The following is a 20,495-nucleotide window of genomic DNA, read 5'->3' on the forward strand; positions in this document are numbered from 1 at the left end:
TAATGCAAAATAGACTGCATTGTGTACACTGTGAGAGGTTATATTTGTATTTTAGCTGACTATATTCACATGCTAGAATATTTAGGCAGCAATATAGAGTGTCACTGGAAGGGGGAAACCCTGGAAGTGGACATATTAGTTACATAGCTATTTTATTTTATTTATTTATTTTACATAGCTATTTTAATAAACCAGGCAAAAAATAAGGAAAGGATGAATTAGAATAGAATTGCTGGGAATGAAAGGCAAGAAATTGAATGAGTACATAGGAAGAATAAGCGGCATCGAGATGACTTTCTTTCATTTTCTAACCACTTTTAGGAAGAGAAAGCCTTCTGTTCTCTGCATCATTATGATGTCTGCATCTGCCCCCAATGACACTGCCTTCCACCCTTCCACATTTATTCTACTTGGAATCCCTGGGATGCAAGACCAGCATGTTTGGGTTGCCATCCCCTTCTGCTCCCTGTATATCCTTGCTCTGGTTGGCAACAGTACCATCTTGTACATCATCATGACAGATAGAACTCTACATGAGCCAATGTACCTCTTCCTGTGCCTGCTTGCCATCACTGACTTGGTACTCTGTTCAACCACATTGCCCAAAATGCTAACAATATTCTGGTATAGGTCCCACATAATATCCTACTATGGCTGCCTCACCCAAATGTTTTTTGTTCATGCCGTCTTTGCCACAGAGTCAGCTGTTCTGCTGGCCATGGCTTTTGACCGCTATGTGGCTATCTGCCGTCCACTTCATTATACATCCATCCTCAATGCCGCGGTGATTGGGAAGATTGGTCTGGCCTGTGTGGTCCGTGGTCTTCTCTTTGTTTTCCCTTTCGTCATCCTCATTGAACGCTTACCCTTCTGTGGACATCACATCATCCCCCACACCTACTGTGAGCACATGGGCATTGCCAAGCTGGCCTGTGCCAGCATCAAGCCCAACACCATTTATGGTCTCACTGTGGCACTTTCAGTCACTGGCATGGATGTGATCCTCATCACCACCTCGTACAGCTTGATCCTGCAGGCTGTGCTGCGTCTGCCCTCTAAGGATGCCCAATTCCGAGCATTTAGCACTTGCGGAGCCCACATTTGTGTAATTCTTGTCTTCTATATCCCTGCCTTTTTTTCCTTTTTTACCCACCGCTTTGGCCACCAAGTACCTCCTCATGTCCACATTATACTTGCAAATCTCTATCTTCTTGTGCCTCCCGTTCTCAACCCCCTGGTCTATGGCATTAACACCAAACAGATCCGCCTGAGAATATTTAGCTTTTTTATGTGGAGGAGGTAACTATCCTCTCTCCATACCCCAAAGACCAAGGGAAAAAAATTTAATTAATCTTCCACCTTCTCCAGCACCTCTTTTCCTTGGACTAGAGGTCGCTGCTTCTGCTAGTCCAAGCCAACCAGTATGTGTTTTCTGAGAGTTTTTGAAGTATTTAGAACAACTTATTTATACTTGACCAATAGTTTACAGGAATACCATTTTCCTGTAGACTATTATATGCCTTATAAACGGGCTTTTGGGTCTTGAATCTTCTTAAGGAAAGGTCAGGAGGCAATGTGGTACATTCGAAAGTAAGAGCCAAAAATATTTATTCTCTGATTGTACAGAAATCTCATGTGCTAGAAGTAGGGGAAGAGTGTTTATAAAATAACTATTTACTTATAACTTCAGGAAATTGAGAATCCATACATACACACACATACATTGATTGATTAATTGATTGATTGATTGATAGCACTTTGTTATACCAAGTGTATTTACAGTAAGACTGTCAACCCTAGACTAAAGATGGCTGTGAGACTCCATGATCCTCTGGATTTGGGTTTAGGTTTAAAATAGAGGAAGATGACCTCTGGGTGTCTTATTGTGAGAAGTGTGGAAGCACAAGTATCAATAGGAAAACCATAGCACAACTTCCTAAAGGAATGACTTCAATTTTTTTTTTTTAATATCTTTATTGATTTCAGAGCGAGGAAGGGAGAGGGATAGAGACAGTTGAAACATCAGTGATGAGAGAGTCGTCATTGATCAGCTGCCTCCTGCACGCCCCCGAATGGGGATTGAGCCTGCAACCCAGGCATATGCCCTGACCTGGAATCGAACCTCAATCTCCTGGATCCTAGATTCTTGTTCAACCGCTGAGCCATGCCTGGCCGGGCTCTAAAGGAATAACTTCAAAGATGATCCTTTGTAGCTAATCACCTCATGACAAATGACCTTTGCATTTTTCCTGATATTCTAAAAGTAATAAGCCTTATATATAAATTATTTTTGGCCTACTATGGACTCAGTCTGACCTTTTGTTTACCTCATTTAGTTAACAGCCCTTTGGGTATATAAGAATTTCCCGAGCACAGCATTTCCGGATATTGTTATTTAGGGTATCCTAGGAAAGTCAGAGTTGACAAGTATCTTTCTCCAAACTACTGGCCTGCATGCTTTACAAGAACTGGGTTTTTTGTATGTTTTCTTGTTTGCTTTTGAATACCTTGAAAGAAATAAAAGCAAGTAACCAGTCTACCCACCTATACAATACATTAATCTTCAGAGTCAATACTTCATCGTAGGTTATTACCAAGCACTCTCAATCTTCTAAGGAATTCACTTCACTTTTCAACTTCAGGATTCAGACCTCTTTTTTTTTCTTAGGTCTGAGATTCAGCCCACACAGAGTTGACTTAGTTTGCAATGTGTTGTCTGAAGAAAAAGGGTCATATTAACAGAGACCAAATTTTTTATTGTACTATTATAAAATACACATAACATAAATTGGCATTTCAACCCATTATATTGGCAACCATCACAACTATCTATTTACAAACCTTTCATCACCACCAATAGCAACTTTGAAACCATTAAGTTGTAACTCCCCATTCCTACCTCAATGCAGTCCTTGGAAATCCCTAATCTACTGTCTGAAGAGTGTAACCCTTTCCCAAGAACTTTAGAAACACGGATCATTTATTTATTCTTGTAGTTGAGCATTCATTCAAAACTATGTATTAAGGAACAGCTATATACCAGGTATATTAAGTGCATAAGGAACAGTGCCCAATCAGGAAACTCACAATCTAGGGAGAGAAGAAGTAAGGTAATTACAATAGAATGCGATATTTGTAGCAACAAAGAGTAAAAGGTATTATTGGAGCAAAGATAAAAAATGTTTATATTAAGAGACTTATTTTTTCTTACAGAGAAATAATCATTATTGTCTGATTTGTCTTGATTCTAGGCCCTCTTTCCATGAGCTGAGGCAAAGAGTTACAACCTGTCCATAATTTGAGAGTATATTTTTGCTTGCTGCCTGTCATTTTCACCCTTCAGGACCACCTTGGGACAGATAGAAAAGATGACTGTGGCCAAGATTCCTGCACTATTAGAGCATGTTGTTATTTCTGCAGGGGAAGCTGTGTGGGTGTGTCCATAAGCAAGGTGTATCTGTACTCGCCCCTCTCTGGCCCTTTCTGCTGATGTATTGATTGTCCCAGGCCATTTATTCTGCCACTTACTTTCCTCTACCGTGGCTTCCCTCTTACTGACACCTAACTCTGAACAAAGTCCCTACAGGACTTGTCTGGGCAGAACTTGTACTACATCAGGATTTAGAATCTGGCTCTCTGAGTCCTGCTTCTGTTTAGTGTTTGCATAATTTTGTGACTGTTTTATTCTGTATTGTACATTATGAATAAACTTAGCAAAATACTCTTTGACAAACTTTAATAACTTGACTCCTCTGAACTAAAAAAGCAACATCTGGTCCCAGAAGTTGAGGAGACTCTGAGGTGTGAGAGGCTGTGGATGGGAGTGGGCCATGAATTGAAGTAAATGGGCTGGGAAATGTCAGGAGCAAAGCCATTGGCCTGGGCAAAAGGTTAGAGCCCGAAACTCAAAAAGAGGCTAGAGATAGACCGACCTTGAGGTTGCTAAGAACAACAGGGGTTATGCCTTATGCCTCCATGAACATGACTACTCCTTCCATGGAGTTAATCCATTCCTGGTTCTCACTTGGGAATGAGGGCCTCTGGAATACCCAAATTCCCAGGCCCTGAACAGTTTCCATAACCAGCTGTGACTTCACCGTCTCTCTCCTCAGGTTCCTCCAAGACTGTCAAAGTCTGAAACATTCCTAGATTCCTTAAAGTCAATCAGCCTTATCTCCTGGGAGCTCAGGGCAACCTCCAGGGTCAATATTACACATAATTGTAGACATGCCTTATATGTGTGTTTGGGGAAGGAAGATGTAGCAAAGAGCTAATTCTGGGCACCCTTGGGAGCCCTTATGTAGGTTACTTAAAGGGCTACACTATGGGTTCTGGGTGCCCAAAACTGAGAAAAGGAGAGATGCAAGGCCATGAGTGTGCTCTCCAAGAGCCACATGAATATTTACTAAGATCTACCTACACACATGTGGACACCTCTAAACACACATTTTTAAAATTTATCTTTATTGTTGAAAGTATTACAGATGTCCCACTTTTGAAGATGTCCAATACACACACTTTTGAGGGTGTCTGACACCAGCATCCCTCTCTCACATCACCTCACATTCAGGTAAGTGATTCTAAGTGAGGGCAGGCTTTGTATTCACATTCTGGTAGCCTATTCTCTGAGGTTCAGGAGCTCAAAACCCCACCACCTGCTTCATTTCAGTCATCAGTGCACAGTTCACATTAAAAAGGTCTTCACAAGTCCCACATCTTCTCTGAATGTGTATTCTTTAATTTGTGGATGAAAAATTTCTGTTATAAACTTTTAAGTTTTCTTATTTTTATAAAAACTCTTGTTGACCTTTTAGATCTTTGGCTGCTGAGAAGCGTATGTAATATTTTGTCAATTTCTCTTTGTATTTTTGTCCATTTTTGTTTCACATACTTCAAGTTATATTCTTTAAGAAGATACACATTCATTTATTAATATATTTTCTATATGTAATATTTATTTTGTTAATGAATAATGAATCAGTTTGTCCTTTATAAAACATTATCAAAATGCATTTTTTGAGATATTAATGCTGTAATATCACACTGTACTACCATGCTGCCGTGATCTCAGAATTATTTTTATGTATGTTAATATTCCAACTTTTGTTTTCCACTTTGAGAATCTTGACTTTTATTTAAACTGATGCTGATGCAGTTTTTTCATCGTTCCTCTCAGGTACGTCACCAGAGCTCCACCATGACTACTTGCAATGCCTCCCAGGGCCACCCTTCTTTCTTCATTCTCCAAGGCATTCCTGGGATGGAGAACAGACACAAATGGATATCTATCCCCTTCTCCTCCATGTACTTCCTCACCGTCCTCGGGAACTGCACCATCCTCTTCACCATCTCCACGGAGCGCTCCCTGCACAAGCCTATGTTCCTGCTCCTCTCCATGTTGGCCCTCACAGACCTGGGCATGTCCACAACCACCATTCCCAAGGTGCTCTGCATCTTCTGGTTTGGCCTGAGCAAGATTAGCTATGAGGGTTGCCTGGTCCAGCTGTTCTTCATCCATTCCATCTCTGCCTTGCAGTCTGCCATCCTAATGACCATGGCCTTTGACCGCTATGTAGCCATCTGTGAGCCCCTGCGCTATGCCACCATCCTGTCCAATAGTCGCATTGGGCTCATTGGCCTGGTAAGTTTAGTGAGAGCCATCCTGTTCATTCTGCCCATGCCCATTCTCCTTCAGCAGATGCCCTTTCATGCCAATCGTGTCATCCCCACCACCTACTGTGAGCACATGGCTGTAGTGAAGATGGTATGTGTGGACACCACAGTCAATAGGATATATGGTCTGGTGGTGGCCTTGTTGGTTGTTGGGCTAGATATCTCAGCTATTGCCTCATCTTATGTGCTAATCATCCGGGCTGTAATGCGGCTGTCTTCTAAGGAAGCCCATCACAAAGCAGTCAACACCTGCACCACACACATCTGTGTCATGCTTATCTCTTACACTCCCTCGCTTTTCTCTTTCCTCACTCACCGCTTTGGTCGGGGGATTCCACCCCACATTCACACCATTCTTGGCAACCTCTACTTCCTTATACCTCCAATGCTCAATCCTATTATCTATGGAGTGAAAACCAAAGAGTTTCGGGAAAAAGTGACCAAACATGTGTGCTGGAGGAAAGAATCCATAACCATTGCCCATAGTCAGAAACCTGGCTGATCATCTAGCAGTGGTAGGTATGATAAAAACAGGTTAAGTAGATGCAGTTCCTGCATCTACTTAACTGGCTAGTGGTAGAAATTGTCATATTGGCAATCCTTTGAATACAGTGGTAAGACACAGGAGACCTACTTGCTCTCACTGATTCCAAAGCAAGGCATTTATCCCTTATGAAAGGAAAATAATGACATCTGCTTTCCATACCTGACATGGTAGTTGGGAAAAGTATATGTGGTAATGTATGCAAAGGCATGCTAAACAACAACACACACCAAACAATGTAAAATGGGGTAAAATGTTTTCTGATGGAGACAACACAAGAACAAACAATAAAACAATAACTTGCCCACCACTTTGCTAAGGCAAGTCCAGTTGTGTATCTATGTGAGTGTGTATTTGTATCGTGTGTTTAAAAGGAAGTGAGAAGTGAAGATTATTTGTGGGGAGTGAGAAGGGATATGGAAAGTACAAAACTGTATCTAGACTCATTCTTTTATTATCCCTGCTGCCGAAACCTTACATTTGGGCAACATGACTTGTTGCTTCCTTTTGAAATGGAAAATATGGATGAGAATCATAATCTCCAATTCCCAGAGAAATTTCAGAAGAAAAAGAAAAATGGGAAGTTCCTAAAGTTATAAGGTTGATATGCATTTTAAATAATTTCACACTTGTGAAAACTCCTAGGGCCAACTGTCCTGCTTGTCTCAGCTAATTCCAGTGTCTGAGAAGAATCGCTTACAGAGACAATTCTGAGAATGTTCTGTTAGTGGTTATAGTTATCACAGCCAGTTTTATATTGGAAATCTTTGGCTATAGACCTCTGCAAGGCAGTTTCTCTGGGAGCCCAGAAAGAAGTGGTGAGTAAGTGCTTGGAACAGCTTGTGGAACTCAAATCTTGTGCCCAGATATGGGAATTCATTAAATTCAGAGGATATTGTTTATCACTTCTTGACATTGATTAGAGATATAGTGGTCAATATTTTAAGAGGCATGAGCTTTGAAAACAGAAAGATTCTCTGGTTATTCATCAAACTATAGAGCTAATGTATGAAGGGAGAATTTAGTGAAAAAGATACCTATACTTAAGGCCACATAACCACTATTTAAAGAATACTTAAAAGATTTAAACTACAGTAAATTAAAAAAAAAACCAAAAAAAAAACCTCCAGAATGTGATACCTCATATGATAAATAATAAGAAAGGCTCAAGTCCACTGAATAATTCAATAGCAAGCACTGAGGAAGCTGGGACATATCAGAAGTTGAAATAATGAGCACAACTTTCAGAAAAAGAAAAAACTCAGGATTGTATAGGAAGCACCTTTTCTGTAAGTGGGGGACCATAAAAAACCTTGCAGAAGCTGTGATGGCTGAGGGACACAGCGCTGCCTATCTGAAATGAATACCAAGCGTAGATACTGAAACCACCACAAGCATATAACAACAGAAAAATCATTCAGCAACATGTTTAATGATTAATCATTTAATTGACAAGATAAATATCAGATTGTGAAAGGGCCTGAGGCAACATTAGCCCTATGAGCTGTGATTGCACAAACTTACTTTTGGCTGAGATTTTAGAATGATTTTTTTTTTCATCTGATTTGAATGGCATTGAGATACAGAAGCAGAGTTCACATGCTATAAAATATTATCCACCTTTAATAATTATTTTGTTTTCCTTTTATCTCTGGCAAGATAGTTTGCAAAAATGATTTATTTATACCTGAACACAATACGAATTGTGGCAATTATGCTGGGAAAGCTTGAAGCAGCAATTATTCCTGGGAAAACTGAGGGAACTAAAGAAAACCAGAGAGAAAACAAGAAGAAAGCCTGACTGGGCCTGTCCTTTCTGGCTTGGACTCTTTTTCCTTCTTCAAAAGTGTTATTAATCTATGGTTGATTGTTTCTACTGTGGGATGAGCTTGATTCCTCTCCTGTGGGCTTGCTGGAAATGTGACAGATGACATAATATTACAGATGTCCCATTTTTTCTCCATTGACCCCTTCTACCCCATATCCACCCCCACCCAGGCCTTCACCACACTATTGTCTGTGTCCATGGTTTATGCATTTATGCATATAAATTCTTTGGTTAATCTCTCCCCCACCCACCTACCCACCTCCACCTTCCTTCTGAGATTCTTCAGTCTGTTCCATGCTTCTATGTCACTGGATGTATTTTGTTCATCAGTTTATTTTGTTCTTTAGATTCCACATATAAGTGTCTTAGATATAGAGTGATTTGATTTTAGCAGAGTTATGCACAAAATATTGATTTCAAACTCATTAGTTTGGTTTCTTTTTTTATGTTTTGTTTTCACTTCTGCTTTGTTAATTATAATGTGACTATTTAGACTGTTCCATGAAGCAAAAATATGTCCAAATAGGGGAAAGATACACAAAACCAGAAACAACTGGATTTAAAAATACTGAGATTTCCAAACAATATTTTTCTCTCTTTATAGTTCCTTGGATTTAGATATGTCATTAGTATTTTGTAAATCACTTTATCACTATAAAATGGACATACTAACTGACCTTATATATTTTAATAAAAATTAAAACACATTTCTGAATACTTCACAAATTTTCAATTCCTTACGTAAAGGACTTTGATTTTTTTAAAAGACTTTTATTTTAAACGGACTTCTTTTTCATATATTTCTATAACCTGATCTGTTACCTAAAAAGACTTCATGATTAAAAACCTCGACTCTGAGTCTTGAATTTCGTCTATAAGAAAACCAGCCCATTAACAAAGCCAAACTTGAAGCCCAGCTTCCACAACTTGCAAGATGGAGGAGAAAAAGCAAGATCTTGATTCCTATAAAGTTGTTTTCCTTAATTACGTCACAGGGATAATCATATAACCTGCCTAATGGGGGTTTAGTGTTTAACTGAATTAACATATGGAATGTGCCACCACAATTCCAGTTTTATAATATATATTCTATAAATATTAGTGGTAGGATGAGAACAAGGAATGATGACGAACTCCTACCACTTCAATACCAAGAACCTAGCTAACTCCTTTAAAATACTGCCATCGATAGTCTTAAGAAAGTAAACTTGAATGTTTTTCCTCTTAGTGAAGGATGTTCCAGAATCTCAGAGCTTTCACCATCTCCATGTTCCAGATTTCTGAGTTCACTCTGTTGGGATTCCCAGGCATTCTTTGCTGGCAACGCTGGCTCTCTCTGCCCCTGGCTCTGCTGTACCTCTTAGGTCTCAGTAACAACACCCTTATTGTGATCATCATCAAGCAAGAGATAAAACTGAACCAGCCTATGTACCACTTCCTGGGCATCCTGGCTGTGGTGACCTGGGCCTGGCTACCACTATCATGCCCAAGATATTGGCCATCTTATTGTTCCATGCTAAGGCCATCAGTCTCCCCAAGTGCTTTCTGAAGATGTATGTCATACAATGTTTTATGGCCATGGAGTCAGGTATCTTTGCCTGCATGGCAATAGATAGATATGTAGCCATTTGTCGACCACTATGTTATCCATCAATAATTACTGAATCTTTTGTGGTCAAAGTAACTGTGTCCATGGTACTCAGAAACATCATAACTACTATCCCAGGGCCTATATTGGTTGCTCAGAGACACTACTGATGGCAGAAAAAAACAGAACATTGTCTGAGCTCTGACATCAGTGTCACTAGTCTATCCTATGATAATAAGACAATCAACAACATCTACCAGCTTCTTCTCACCTGGACACTCATGGTGTGTATCTGGGTTTGATTATTTTGTCATATGCTTTGCCACTTCACTGGTTGCTGAAGCTGAACTCAGTAGAAGCTACATCCAAGGCCCTAAGTATCTGCACAGCCCAACTCATCCTAATCTTACTCGTCTATGCAGCTGTACTTTTATTTCCATCGCCCATAGTGCAGCAATGACAGTTCACATTTTTCCAGTACAAACCATGTCATTTCTCCTGCTCTCAACCCCATGGTGTATGCACTCAAGAACAAGGAGCTCAGCCTGGCCAGCGTGGCTCAGAGGCTGAGCATTGACCATGATCCAGGAGATTGCTGTTCAATTCCTGGTCAGGGCACATGCCTGGGTTACAGGCACAATTCCCAGTGAGGGTCATGCAGAAGGCAGCAGATCAATAACTCTCTCTTCATTGATGTTTCTATCTCTCTCTCCCTCTCCTTTCCTCTCTCTAAAATCAATAAAGACATATTAAAAAAAAAAAAAAAAAAAAGGACATGGAGCTCAAGCAGGGTTTATATAAGGTTCTTAAGCCACACGTCAATAGCAACTAACATGGAGAAGTTGTTCACTTATGTACTTTCTTCACATATTTATCTACTATATCCTTCAGATGTTGAAAATGGCAGAACAAAGGAGCATATAGACAGTGGCAGCTTTTCAGGTAGTATAATGAATCAGTGGCTATAAATGAAACATAAAAAGAAAAGTGATTAAATTAATATTTAAAATATATAGCAAACATTATGAATGAAAAATATTCAGAACTGTTTTTCATGTCTCCAGTACCATGACTGCACAATCCTTAAAAGATCCTCGATGATCATAACCAAAATACCTTGGTCATGCTCAGGAATAAATTTCTTGTCATTTTTTAAGGCTATTATTCTTCTATCCCAGACTGCTCATTTTTTTCCATGGAGGTTTTATCTACTTAAAGTCATCCTCCTTATTCAATCCAACATTATTTGGGGCTTTCTCTAAGTCATCTTAGAGCCAATTCAAATCTGTTTTTTATTTACTATATTTTGTTAATTTACCTGGACACAGATTTAACATTGAATTGACATAGATTGCTGTGGATACTTTGTCAACTAAATTGGAAAAAATAGGAATTGGTGGAAATAGGTTCTAAATGAAAAGTGAGCAATAAAATGTAATCTATAAAAACTCACGAACAGAAATGAATACTATTTTTTCTTAAATATTGCTACAATTGGGATTCAATTTTTTCTTCACCCATTTTGGCTACAAAAAGTAAGAATTGTAAATTAGTTTTATAAAAGTTGCATCAAAACAAGTTGTTCTGGGGAGGTCCAACATCCCTGACACCAAGATGAGAGCTGCGTTATTTTGCGTTACTCATAGCCCATGCGTCACATGGTTATAATTGATGACATCCCCAATAGCCCCGCTATAATAAAAATAATTGTCACTGTTTGTTTTATATGGTGTACTTTGTAAGACCAAGGAAATAACCAAAATAAGAACATTCAGTAAAAGCAGTTTTATAAGGGTAAAATATTATTGTGGTCCTGGTATAAAGTTCTCTAATCTTCTTCCTGGGAGTGTAAAGGTGACAATATATAGATAAATGCGGGGATTGGCTTTTCTTCAGTCAATCCTTTATTAATATCCTATCTACCTGGAAATTTTTTATATATTCAAGGTTATCGATATTAGTAGGAATTAGGGATACAGCTAGCATAATGTGTTGCTATTTAAGAGATAATTCATATTTTTGTTAATCAACTAGTTAACTCAGGTACAGGCTTGCCCTAAAACCAGTCAAATATCTTTGTTTGCATTTTTAGAGCGCCTTCTTAATTCTTACAATAGTTGTCAATAGCATTTTATCGTAAAAACAGATCCATAGCATAAGTTCTAAACGAGTACTTCTGACTCTGGTGCATGTCAAGGTCCGCTGCGGCCTATGTCCTGCTTGGGGCCACTTGGTTTGAGTTACAAAGTATTCCTCAGATGGTTGCTGTTCGTGCTGGACTTGGAGGTGCCTGGGAGAGGTTACGCAGTGACCTGAGGCCGGCTGCCACTAGTGCCCCACTTGGAGCTGCTTAGCAAGAGGTATAGGTAACGCTAAGGCCAGACAATGCTTGTTTGGAGTTTATGAACCTATGACAAATTTTAAGAAAGATAGGCAGCATGAGCCGAGACAAGCAGTTAGTGTAGGAAATCCCCTGGAAGCAGCTTGGGTAGGCCCAAGGGTGGGGTCTCAAGGTGGGGTTCACAGGGCAGAGTGAACTGTGCTAACTAGGTTGATGGACGCAGCCGGCCTGCAGACGTAGGCTGTCAGGGGAGTGGTCAACAAAGGTACAGTGGCTATGTCAGCACTTCTGTCTGAGAGAACGTCGCCCCTCCAGCCTTCACCCTGAAGCCAGGCAATTTAGTTCCTTCTTGTATTTCCCTGGCACCTTTCAAGCTGCTGCCCCAACACCAGAGCTCAGAGTGAGTAAATCCGCGTAAATCTGAGCATGGGCCCTTTAAGAGAAATACCTGGGTCTCAGCAGCTTTCTGCCTCACTCAGCACAACCTTCACTGCTTTTCACAGCCAAAAGTTATGGGGACTTCTCCTCCTGACACTGGAATCCTGGTCTGGAAGCCTGGTGCGGGACTGGGACCCCGTGCTCCTCAGGGTGGCACCTCCTCAGCTAAGATATCCCTCCTGATTTTTAATTGCCACACGTGGGTAAGGGATCGTACCTTTTCTCATCTCCATCCCTCCTACCAGTCCCACCATGGCTTCTTCTGTAGTTATAGGACTTCTGTTCAGCTAAACTTTAGATAGTTCTCAATGATTGTTGTTTTATGGTTTAATTGTAATTTTGATGTGGTCAAGGGAGGAAGCGAACACAGCATTTACCTACTCTGCCATTTTGACCAGAAGCCTGCCTGTTCAAATTCTTGATGAGACTCCAAAGTGTTTATTCATTGATTTAAAAATAGCTATAATAAATCTACTATGTTACCATAAAACATATTTTTGTGACTTTATAGATTCCCCAAATGGTCTTGAGGCCCCCAGGAGTACATGAACAACACCTCAAGTGTTGCATTAGATGTTCCAGAGGTAAAAGTGGAGGAAACTAGACACAGATCACTGATGATCAGTGATCCAGTAAAGAGATATTTTTGAACTGAGAGATTATAGTGGAGACGCTATATCCAAGACATCTTCACACACCTGGTAGTTGTAAGAACTATTTCTGTAAGTGTCCATGGGTATTCTTGATAAGTAATTTTATATAATAAAGAAAAAACTCTGTTATCAATAAGTAACTGAAGAAAAATAAATCAATATTCAGAAACAGTAAAGTTCTTTTGAGTCAAATATTGCCTTTATTGTTTTTGAGGACTAACCTATATATTATACATTTTCTTTATTTCTTGAGTAAAGTAGCCTGCGCAGCTTTTTATACAACATGATTTCTACTAAGTTCCATTCTCTTTTAAAATTAATAACTGCCATTTTTACTTATATATTGTCAGCATAATTTATAAGCTGAATTTTAGCTTCAAAGACTGCCCAGGCTGGAATGTCCTACATGAGAAGCTATTTCATTTTATATCTATAAGGAAGCTTACAAAATAGATGAGACATTTAAGGACTCTCTCAAAAGTTCAATAAAATATCTTATATGAATACATTAGTGTTAAGCTGTAGTGACCCCATATCAATGACCTGATTAAACTGGTGATGGAGAAAAAATAAGGGAAAGTCGCCAGTATATAAATCCAGAAATAGCTATAAATTTCCCCACTATAGTTGCAGAAAACATACATCTGAGATAGATCACAGGAAATATATGATACCACACATGAGTAAATGTGTGATGTCATTCATGAGTTTCTTTTTTGTTGTTTTTCATTCATTTTTCTTCTATCTAATTTCAATTGTCCTGAATACTTGCACCTTTCTCACCCTGGAAGAGCTTTATGACACTGTCACGGATCTGTTTTGTCTTTATCCCATAAACAATGGGGTTCAGAGTTGGAGGAAGAAGAAGATAAAGATTAGCCACAATAATGTGAAGAGAAGGGGGAATAGTGTGTCCTCCAAAACGGTGGGTAAAGAAAGTGAAGAATGCTGGAACATAGGTGATGATAATGGCAGATATATGGGCAGTACAGGTGCTGAAGGCCTTCTGCTGAGCATCTGCTGATGAAAGGCTGACCACTGCCCGGAGGATCATGGTGTAAGACACAGATATACAGCAGATGTCAAATACTCCAATCAGGAGGGCAACCATCAGACCATAAATGACATTGACCTTGATGCTGGCACAGGATAACTTCACTACTGACATGTGGTCGCAATATGTATGGGAGATAATGTTGCTTTGGCAGAAGGGCAAACGCTTGACCAAGAATGGAAAAGGAATCATTAGCAGCACACCCCTCAAGAAGGTGGCAAGCCCAGCCTTGACAATGATAGGGTTGGTGAGTATGGTAGCATAACGCAATGGGTAGCAAATAGCCACGTAGCGGTCCAGGGCCATGAGCATGAGCACACCGGACTCCACACCTGTGAACCCATGGACAAAGAACATCTGAACTAAGCAAGAATTGAAGTTAATTTCCTTGAGATTAAACCAGAAGATGCAGAGTGCATTGGGTAGAGTGGTGGTGCAGGTAGAGAGGTCAATGAGGGAGAGCATGGCCAGAAAGAAATACATTGGACGATGTAAGGACTCCTCGTGGTGAATGAGGTACACAAGGCCAAGGTTTCCCACAAGGGAAATGATATACATTGTGCAGAATGGGAGGGAGATCCATACATGTACTCTTTCCAGACCAGGAATTCCATTAAGAATAAAAGATTTTGGAGCCACATATGAATTGTTGGAAGCCAGCATAACTAATTCAATAGATGAATGTTAGTTTTCCAGAAGTCTTTATTCTGAGAAGAAATTAAGAAGAAATTTAATTCAAATCATCCTTGAGAATGCAAACAAATTTGGGATAAAATTACATTTATAATGGTACTAACAATTTTGAATAATAGTGACTAAGAAAACACAAATTATTGAATAATACTATATTACACATAATATTTTAAAAGTTTTATGAACAGTCTAAATGTAATTTTTAAAGTCATGATTACAGAGTTGTAATTGTTTGTTATCATCAAATAGAAAAAGAAACTGAGGCACAGAGATATCCAATAATTTTGAATGGTACAAAATTAGATTCGGGGACAGAAATGATATTCTTATATGACTCTAACATTCATGCAATGTCTCTACTCTAGATCTTAGCTTAACAGAGTATATTGCTTATGATAGCAAGTTATAATTGTGTGAAGGATGGCCTGAAATTTATTTATGACATTTTGTGTGGCAATGTGTAATGAGGAGATTATAGTTACTTATACCAAATAAGATCGTGTTCAAATTTCAGCTCTTTCTTACCAATTGTATGACTTCATTTTTGAAGCCTCAGTCACTCACATATAATGTAAAGCTAATGATAAGCACCTGAAAGAGTTCTGAAAAATAATCAGGAGTTGATGTTACACCCAGTTTAGTATCCTGGTGAATTGGATATACTAACTCAAAATGCAAGTGTAGATGCTATATGAATATGAGATGCACAAACAGTGGCCAAGAAGTTCAATCTAACTTGAATGTCCCATGAAAGAGAAAAAATAAGAAATCTCCCTTTCTCAAATACCCTGTAATCAGCCAAAGTCAATGAGGTCATATATTTTCTTTCCATGTCTTTTGTCTTTACACAATTTGGGAGAAGCATATTCTGTTGTTTTTTGGATAATAGCGCCATCATCTACCACATGATTTACCAGCATATTTGTGATAATCTCAGGTATTCCTCTACCTCATCTTGGTTATAATTTCTTTATAGGTTAAAGTGTCTTGGTTCTTAACTTAACCAGGTCACCTCAGCATGTCTATTATCTGTACTCTGCTCTCAGATAAGAAAAAATGTCTATTTTTAATCCAGAAATATTTCTAATTCAGGCCTTCCTTTCTATCACCACTTTATTGTCTTTTAAAGACCACCTAGCTACATCCATCTATTTATTTGCTTTGCCTCTTTTTAAATCAGTTTTGTCTTATAGTATCATTTTGAAGACATTTTAATCCACTACTTAATAATCTTCAATGTCTTTCTATAATTCTTGGCATGGCATTCAATAAAGAAAAATTTAGTCTGCCCGGCAAGGCTGCCCGACCTGGCCTGGAGCATGGACCTATGATCCAGGAGATCGAGGTTCAGTTCCTGGTCAGGCTCCATCCCCAATAGGGGGCCTGCAGGAGGCAGCTGACCAATGACTCTCTCATCATTGATGTTTCTATCTCTCTCTCTCCTTCTCCCTTCCTCTCTCTGAAATCAATAAAGATACATTTTTTAAAAAATTTAATCTTATCTAAATTCTTTCTCATTTCATTTTTTCCATTTCCTGAGCATCCAAAACTTCCTGCTTTGAATGATAAACTGCATCCTAGCATTCCATGCTTAAATTTTGCTGGACTATTTGCCAATACCCAAATATTACATATACTTTAATACTACATTGGCTTTGCTCAATTTATTTCCCCTATTTGAAAGTCACTCTGTCATATATTCATCATGATAAGTCTTTGACCTCCAAAGTAGAATGTCACTTCCTTTAAAGAGCACTATGTATTCCAGAGTTCAGGGTAAGCTATGGTCACTAAATTCCCTGATTCAGGGACAGGATGTTTAATTTGCTTTCCCAAAGCTATTAATGGTTAATTCAGAGTGAAATCCAGGTTTTTCTAGCTCAGACTTCACATCTGTTTAGCTAAAATCAATCCTTTATAAAGGCTAACAAATAGTGGATCAGTGATTTATTTTCTCATTTGTTTGTTTTTGTGTTTATTTGTTTGGGGTTTTTTCCCCCTCTGGAGGAATACGAGGATTAGTGTTTCTAACTTGAGACCTCTACAGCTCCTGCTTCTTATAATTTCTCCTTGCCCAGTATTTCAGCCAACTTCCAGAAGTTATATGGGATGATTTATACTTTCTCTTTCAAAGGGGATGGTAATTTGGTTACCCGTACCATTCAGACTTACCCTCAACCTCCCCCCACTTCCTTATTTTTGCCTGTGGTTCTGGGGAAGAGAAGGAGACAGAATACAGGAAAGTATTGGAAATACAGTAATGACTAAAGCACAGGAGGAGAAGTCCACCTCAAGGTCTTCTTTCAGTCTTACATTGAGCCTTTTTTAATGAAAGAAACAAAGCAATACTACACTACAAAAAGCATACCACACCAAGTTATGCCACACTGTACCACCTCATATTAATCACAGTGTCTCTTTCCTCCTTGATGACAGTAGCTTCCATTACCTGATCCATGTGTCTTAGCCTCCAGGATCTGATGGAAAGTACAGTGATGGGGGTCTCACTGCTCCTTCTGCTGCTTCCCCATCCCACACTGGGCAGCCACTTGACACAAAGTATGTGCAGTACCCATTGTTGCCTCTGGCTGTTTAAAACACAAAACAGGCTCCTTTAGATTACCCCTTGATTCCAGTGCCCAGAAAAATTAGGATGAATCAGGTACTGCTTGGCACCCAGCAAGGCCACATAGGTTTGCCTTTTCACTTCCTTCTCACTTCCATGCCGTGCTTCTCTAGAGATGGCCTAGGATAGCATATTTTTAGAGGAATTTAGGGGCTGGGACACAGAATAAAATCTTATTAATCATTTGAATAATCCTCTCCCTGACGCCCTGGAGAGAGATAAAAAGCTGGATTCAGAAAAGAGTTCTAGATTCTCTGGAAGTGTTTCATCATTTTTTGTTGTAGTTGTTCTGAAATGTTTTTCCTGAAGTGTCCAATTTAATTTTTTGAAGGGGACACATAGTGTTATCACCGAGCCTGAATATTTCAAGTATGCGGGCTCTAACTATAGGTAAACAATTCTATTTGCTAATTTTTATTGCTTATTGGGATGACATCGGTTAATAAGATTATATAAGTTTCAAGTGTACAATCTTATAACACATCATCTGTATATTGCACGGTGTGCTCACCACCCAAAGTCTAGCCTCCTTTCATCGCTATATGTTTGATTCACCCCCTCACCCTCTTTTACCTCCCCTGCCCCCCTTTCCCTCTGGCAACCACCACACTGTTGTCTGTGTTTATGAGTTTGTTCATTCATCTGTTGCTTTCTCTTTTGTGTCCTTTGATGGATGGTTAGATAAAGAAGATGTGGAACATATATACAATGGAATACGACTCAGCTATAAGAAAAGAACGACATACTGCCATTTGCATCAACATGGATGGGCCCTGAAAATAGCATACTAATCAAAATAAATCAGACAGAAACGGACAAGAACCACTTGTTAATTTTTCTAAAATTCCACTAATCCTTCACCATGTGCCAGGGAATGAACCCTTTGGCACTTAGCATAAGGACTTTTTATGCCTCTGCTCTACTTCTTTTAGATTTACCTTGTACATAAATAGCCAACGTGCATACCAACTCAAATATTTACCCATATTCCTATACAAAAAACAAAAACAAAAACAAAAACAAAAAAGTACTCATCAGCAATACTCTTTGGTTGTCTGTACTTACTTATTTAAATATATTTACCTATTTATTATTTAAATTTATTTATGAATTTAATTACATTCCTATAATGATTCAACCAGTTCAATATTATCATAACCATTTTATCCAAGCAAGATTCAGTATGTTCAGTAGCTTGCCAACAAATATGGAATTCTGTGCTCTCTACACTGAAAACTGGTGAAGCACATCCCCTTCTCTCAAGCCACACCAGGTTTTCTACTTGAAAGTCCTTCTCTGTTGCCTTCATATTTTCTCCATTTTTCATAATGATGATGAACTGGGGACTTGTGCTAGAAATATTTGTATACTTATTATATATCTTTACTGATTTGTGAACTGTTTTAGTAGATAGACCAAATCTGCCACCTATTTTACTGCATGAGTGAGGACGGAACCTGTATTTTAAAAGAAGTAACTCAGAGTAAGATTGGTTGATTTTAAGTTATGTTACTGAATTGAAGAAAAGAAAGGGGCTTGGGAAGGGTGGACTAGTCACTTGGAGGGAAAAGAATGGACCTATTTATCTTTTCCTGATCTGAGACATTGTAAAGATTTTATTGTCTAATTCTATGTCACTGCCATTATACAATATATTTGTAAAGATGAATGAATATAAAAGGAAGAATTATCTATACTCTAAAGGAGATTTGGAGAGCATCTAGCTTTTCCCTTGCCCATACAAGAGCACATATCCCTTGCTGGCATTGTCTTGGCTTTGAATGCAGAATAACATGTTCATCTTAATTCCTCCCAGCTAAGAAATCACCAGCATCCTCTGTACAGCCATGCCCTTGACCCCTATGATGACACAGGCAGAATGGAACAAGACTAGGCTTTGTCACACAATAAGCCTAGAATCAAAGCATCTGAAAAGCATTACCTTACCCACAATATAGCTCCTGACAAGAAGAAATATGGAAGGTGCTCATGCCAGGGAGAAGGCCCAGGAATGTATATAATGGGAGCACCCTGTTTTCACCTTATAAACCTTAAATCAGAAGTGCTTAGTCTAGCTGACTTCCCACAGGAAACACGCATAATTTCATAATAATCTCATATCCTCGAGGCTCCCAAATCTCAATGTAAAACACAGTTTAAGAGCCCCCAGGGACCACAGAATCCAAAGGGAAAACACGGTTCAAAGCTTCATATAAGTATTTAGGTGACAAAATAAAACCCCCAACCATAGCTGGCCCCCAAATGAGGGCAGTCCAGAAAGTAATTTCCATGTTACAGGTACACCACCATTAGGATTAGAAGTTGAAAATTCTTATCTAATTTTTTTCCTCTTTTGAGGAATTTATTTTACACCTATTATACCAAAAAGGATTTTGAACATGAACATATAAACACCCTAATAAGATAAAGCAAAGACGAAAAAGACACAGCATCACTTATACTCTTCGAACATTATTGCACTTTAACTTTCATAATTTGACAATGAATTCATGGCAATTAAAAATAAGGCAAAATTCATATATGTGTGTGATTTTACAAGTGTTTAGTTATTTGTTATTCTGCATTCTTAAGCATTGCCCTCATATTACACAACTATTACACGAATTATGCCTCATAAAAATAAATATTCCAAAGAGAAAAATGTAATAATAAAAACATTTTTATATAATACATACTTCTGATACTAACAAATACCTGTTATTAGGATTTTGTGTGTTTCTATTTCCATGCATATGTAATTTTTTTTTAAATGGAGATATCTTTGTCTAATAGTGTAAACAACAAAAATAAAGTTGAAAAAAGAAAAAACATGGAATCATAATTCACAGTTTATTTTATCACTGAATGCTTCTACTTATACACACACACACAACAGAATGTTAATTAGTCATGAGAAAAAAAGGAAATCTTGTTATTTGTGACAACATGGATAGAACTTGAGGATTATGCTAAGTGAGATAAGTCAGATAGAGGACAAATATTGTATTATATCACTTATATTTGAAATTTTATAAAAAGCCAAACTTATTAAAACAG

The 20,495-nt window shown here is 38.5% G+C and overlaps 3 protein-coding genes and 1 pseudogene across 4 annotated transcripts; 3 read left to right on the plus strand and 1 right to left on the minus strand.

Moving 5' to 3' along the window:
- Positions 1-289: 289 nt before the first annotated feature.
- LOC308565113 (olfactory receptor 52D1-like) lies at positions 290-1,303 on the plus strand (the record flags this gene model as incomplete). Its single annotated transcript, XM_081153923.1, has 1 exon — positions 290-1,303. One exon carries the CDS (start codon positions 290-292, stop codon positions 1,301-1,303), a length of 1,014 nt encoding a protein of 337 aa, XP_081010049.1.
- A 3,894-nt stretch (positions 1,304-5,197) lies between these two features.
- On the plus strand, positions 5,198-6,175 carry LOC308565524 (olfactory receptor 52E4-like; the record flags this gene model as incomplete). Its single annotated transcript, XM_081154854.1, has 1 exon — positions 5,198-6,175. The coding sequence occupies one exon, from the start codon at positions 5,198-5,200 to the stop codon at positions 6,173-6,175; it is 978 nt and encodes a 325-aa protein (XP_081010980.1).
- Positions 6,176-9,279: 3,104 nt separating this feature from the next.
- Positions 9,280-12,506, plus strand: LOC308565525 (olfactory receptor 56B2-like; annotated as a pseudogene). Its single transcript has 2 exons — positions 9,280-10,242; positions 12,415-12,506. The product of its transcript is annotated as an olfactory receptor 56B2-like (transcript).
- Positions 12,507-13,816: 1,310 nt separating this feature from the next.
- LOC308565526 (olfactory receptor 52N5) lies at positions 13,817-14,782 on the minus strand (the record flags this gene model as incomplete). Its single annotated transcript, XM_081154855.1, has 1 exon — positions 13,817-14,782. One exon carries the CDS (start codon positions 14,780-14,782, stop codon positions 13,817-13,819), a length of 966 nt encoding a protein of 321 aa, XP_081010981.1.
- Between the last annotated feature and the right edge of the window lie 5,713 nt (positions 14,783-20,495).

The sequence above is a fragment of the Miniopterus schreibersii genome, assembly GCF_964146895.1.
Source record: "Miniopterus schreibersii genome assembly, chromosome: 12".
NCBI lineage: Eukaryota > Metazoa > Chordata > Mammalia > Chiroptera > Miniopteridae > Miniopterus > Miniopterus schreibersii.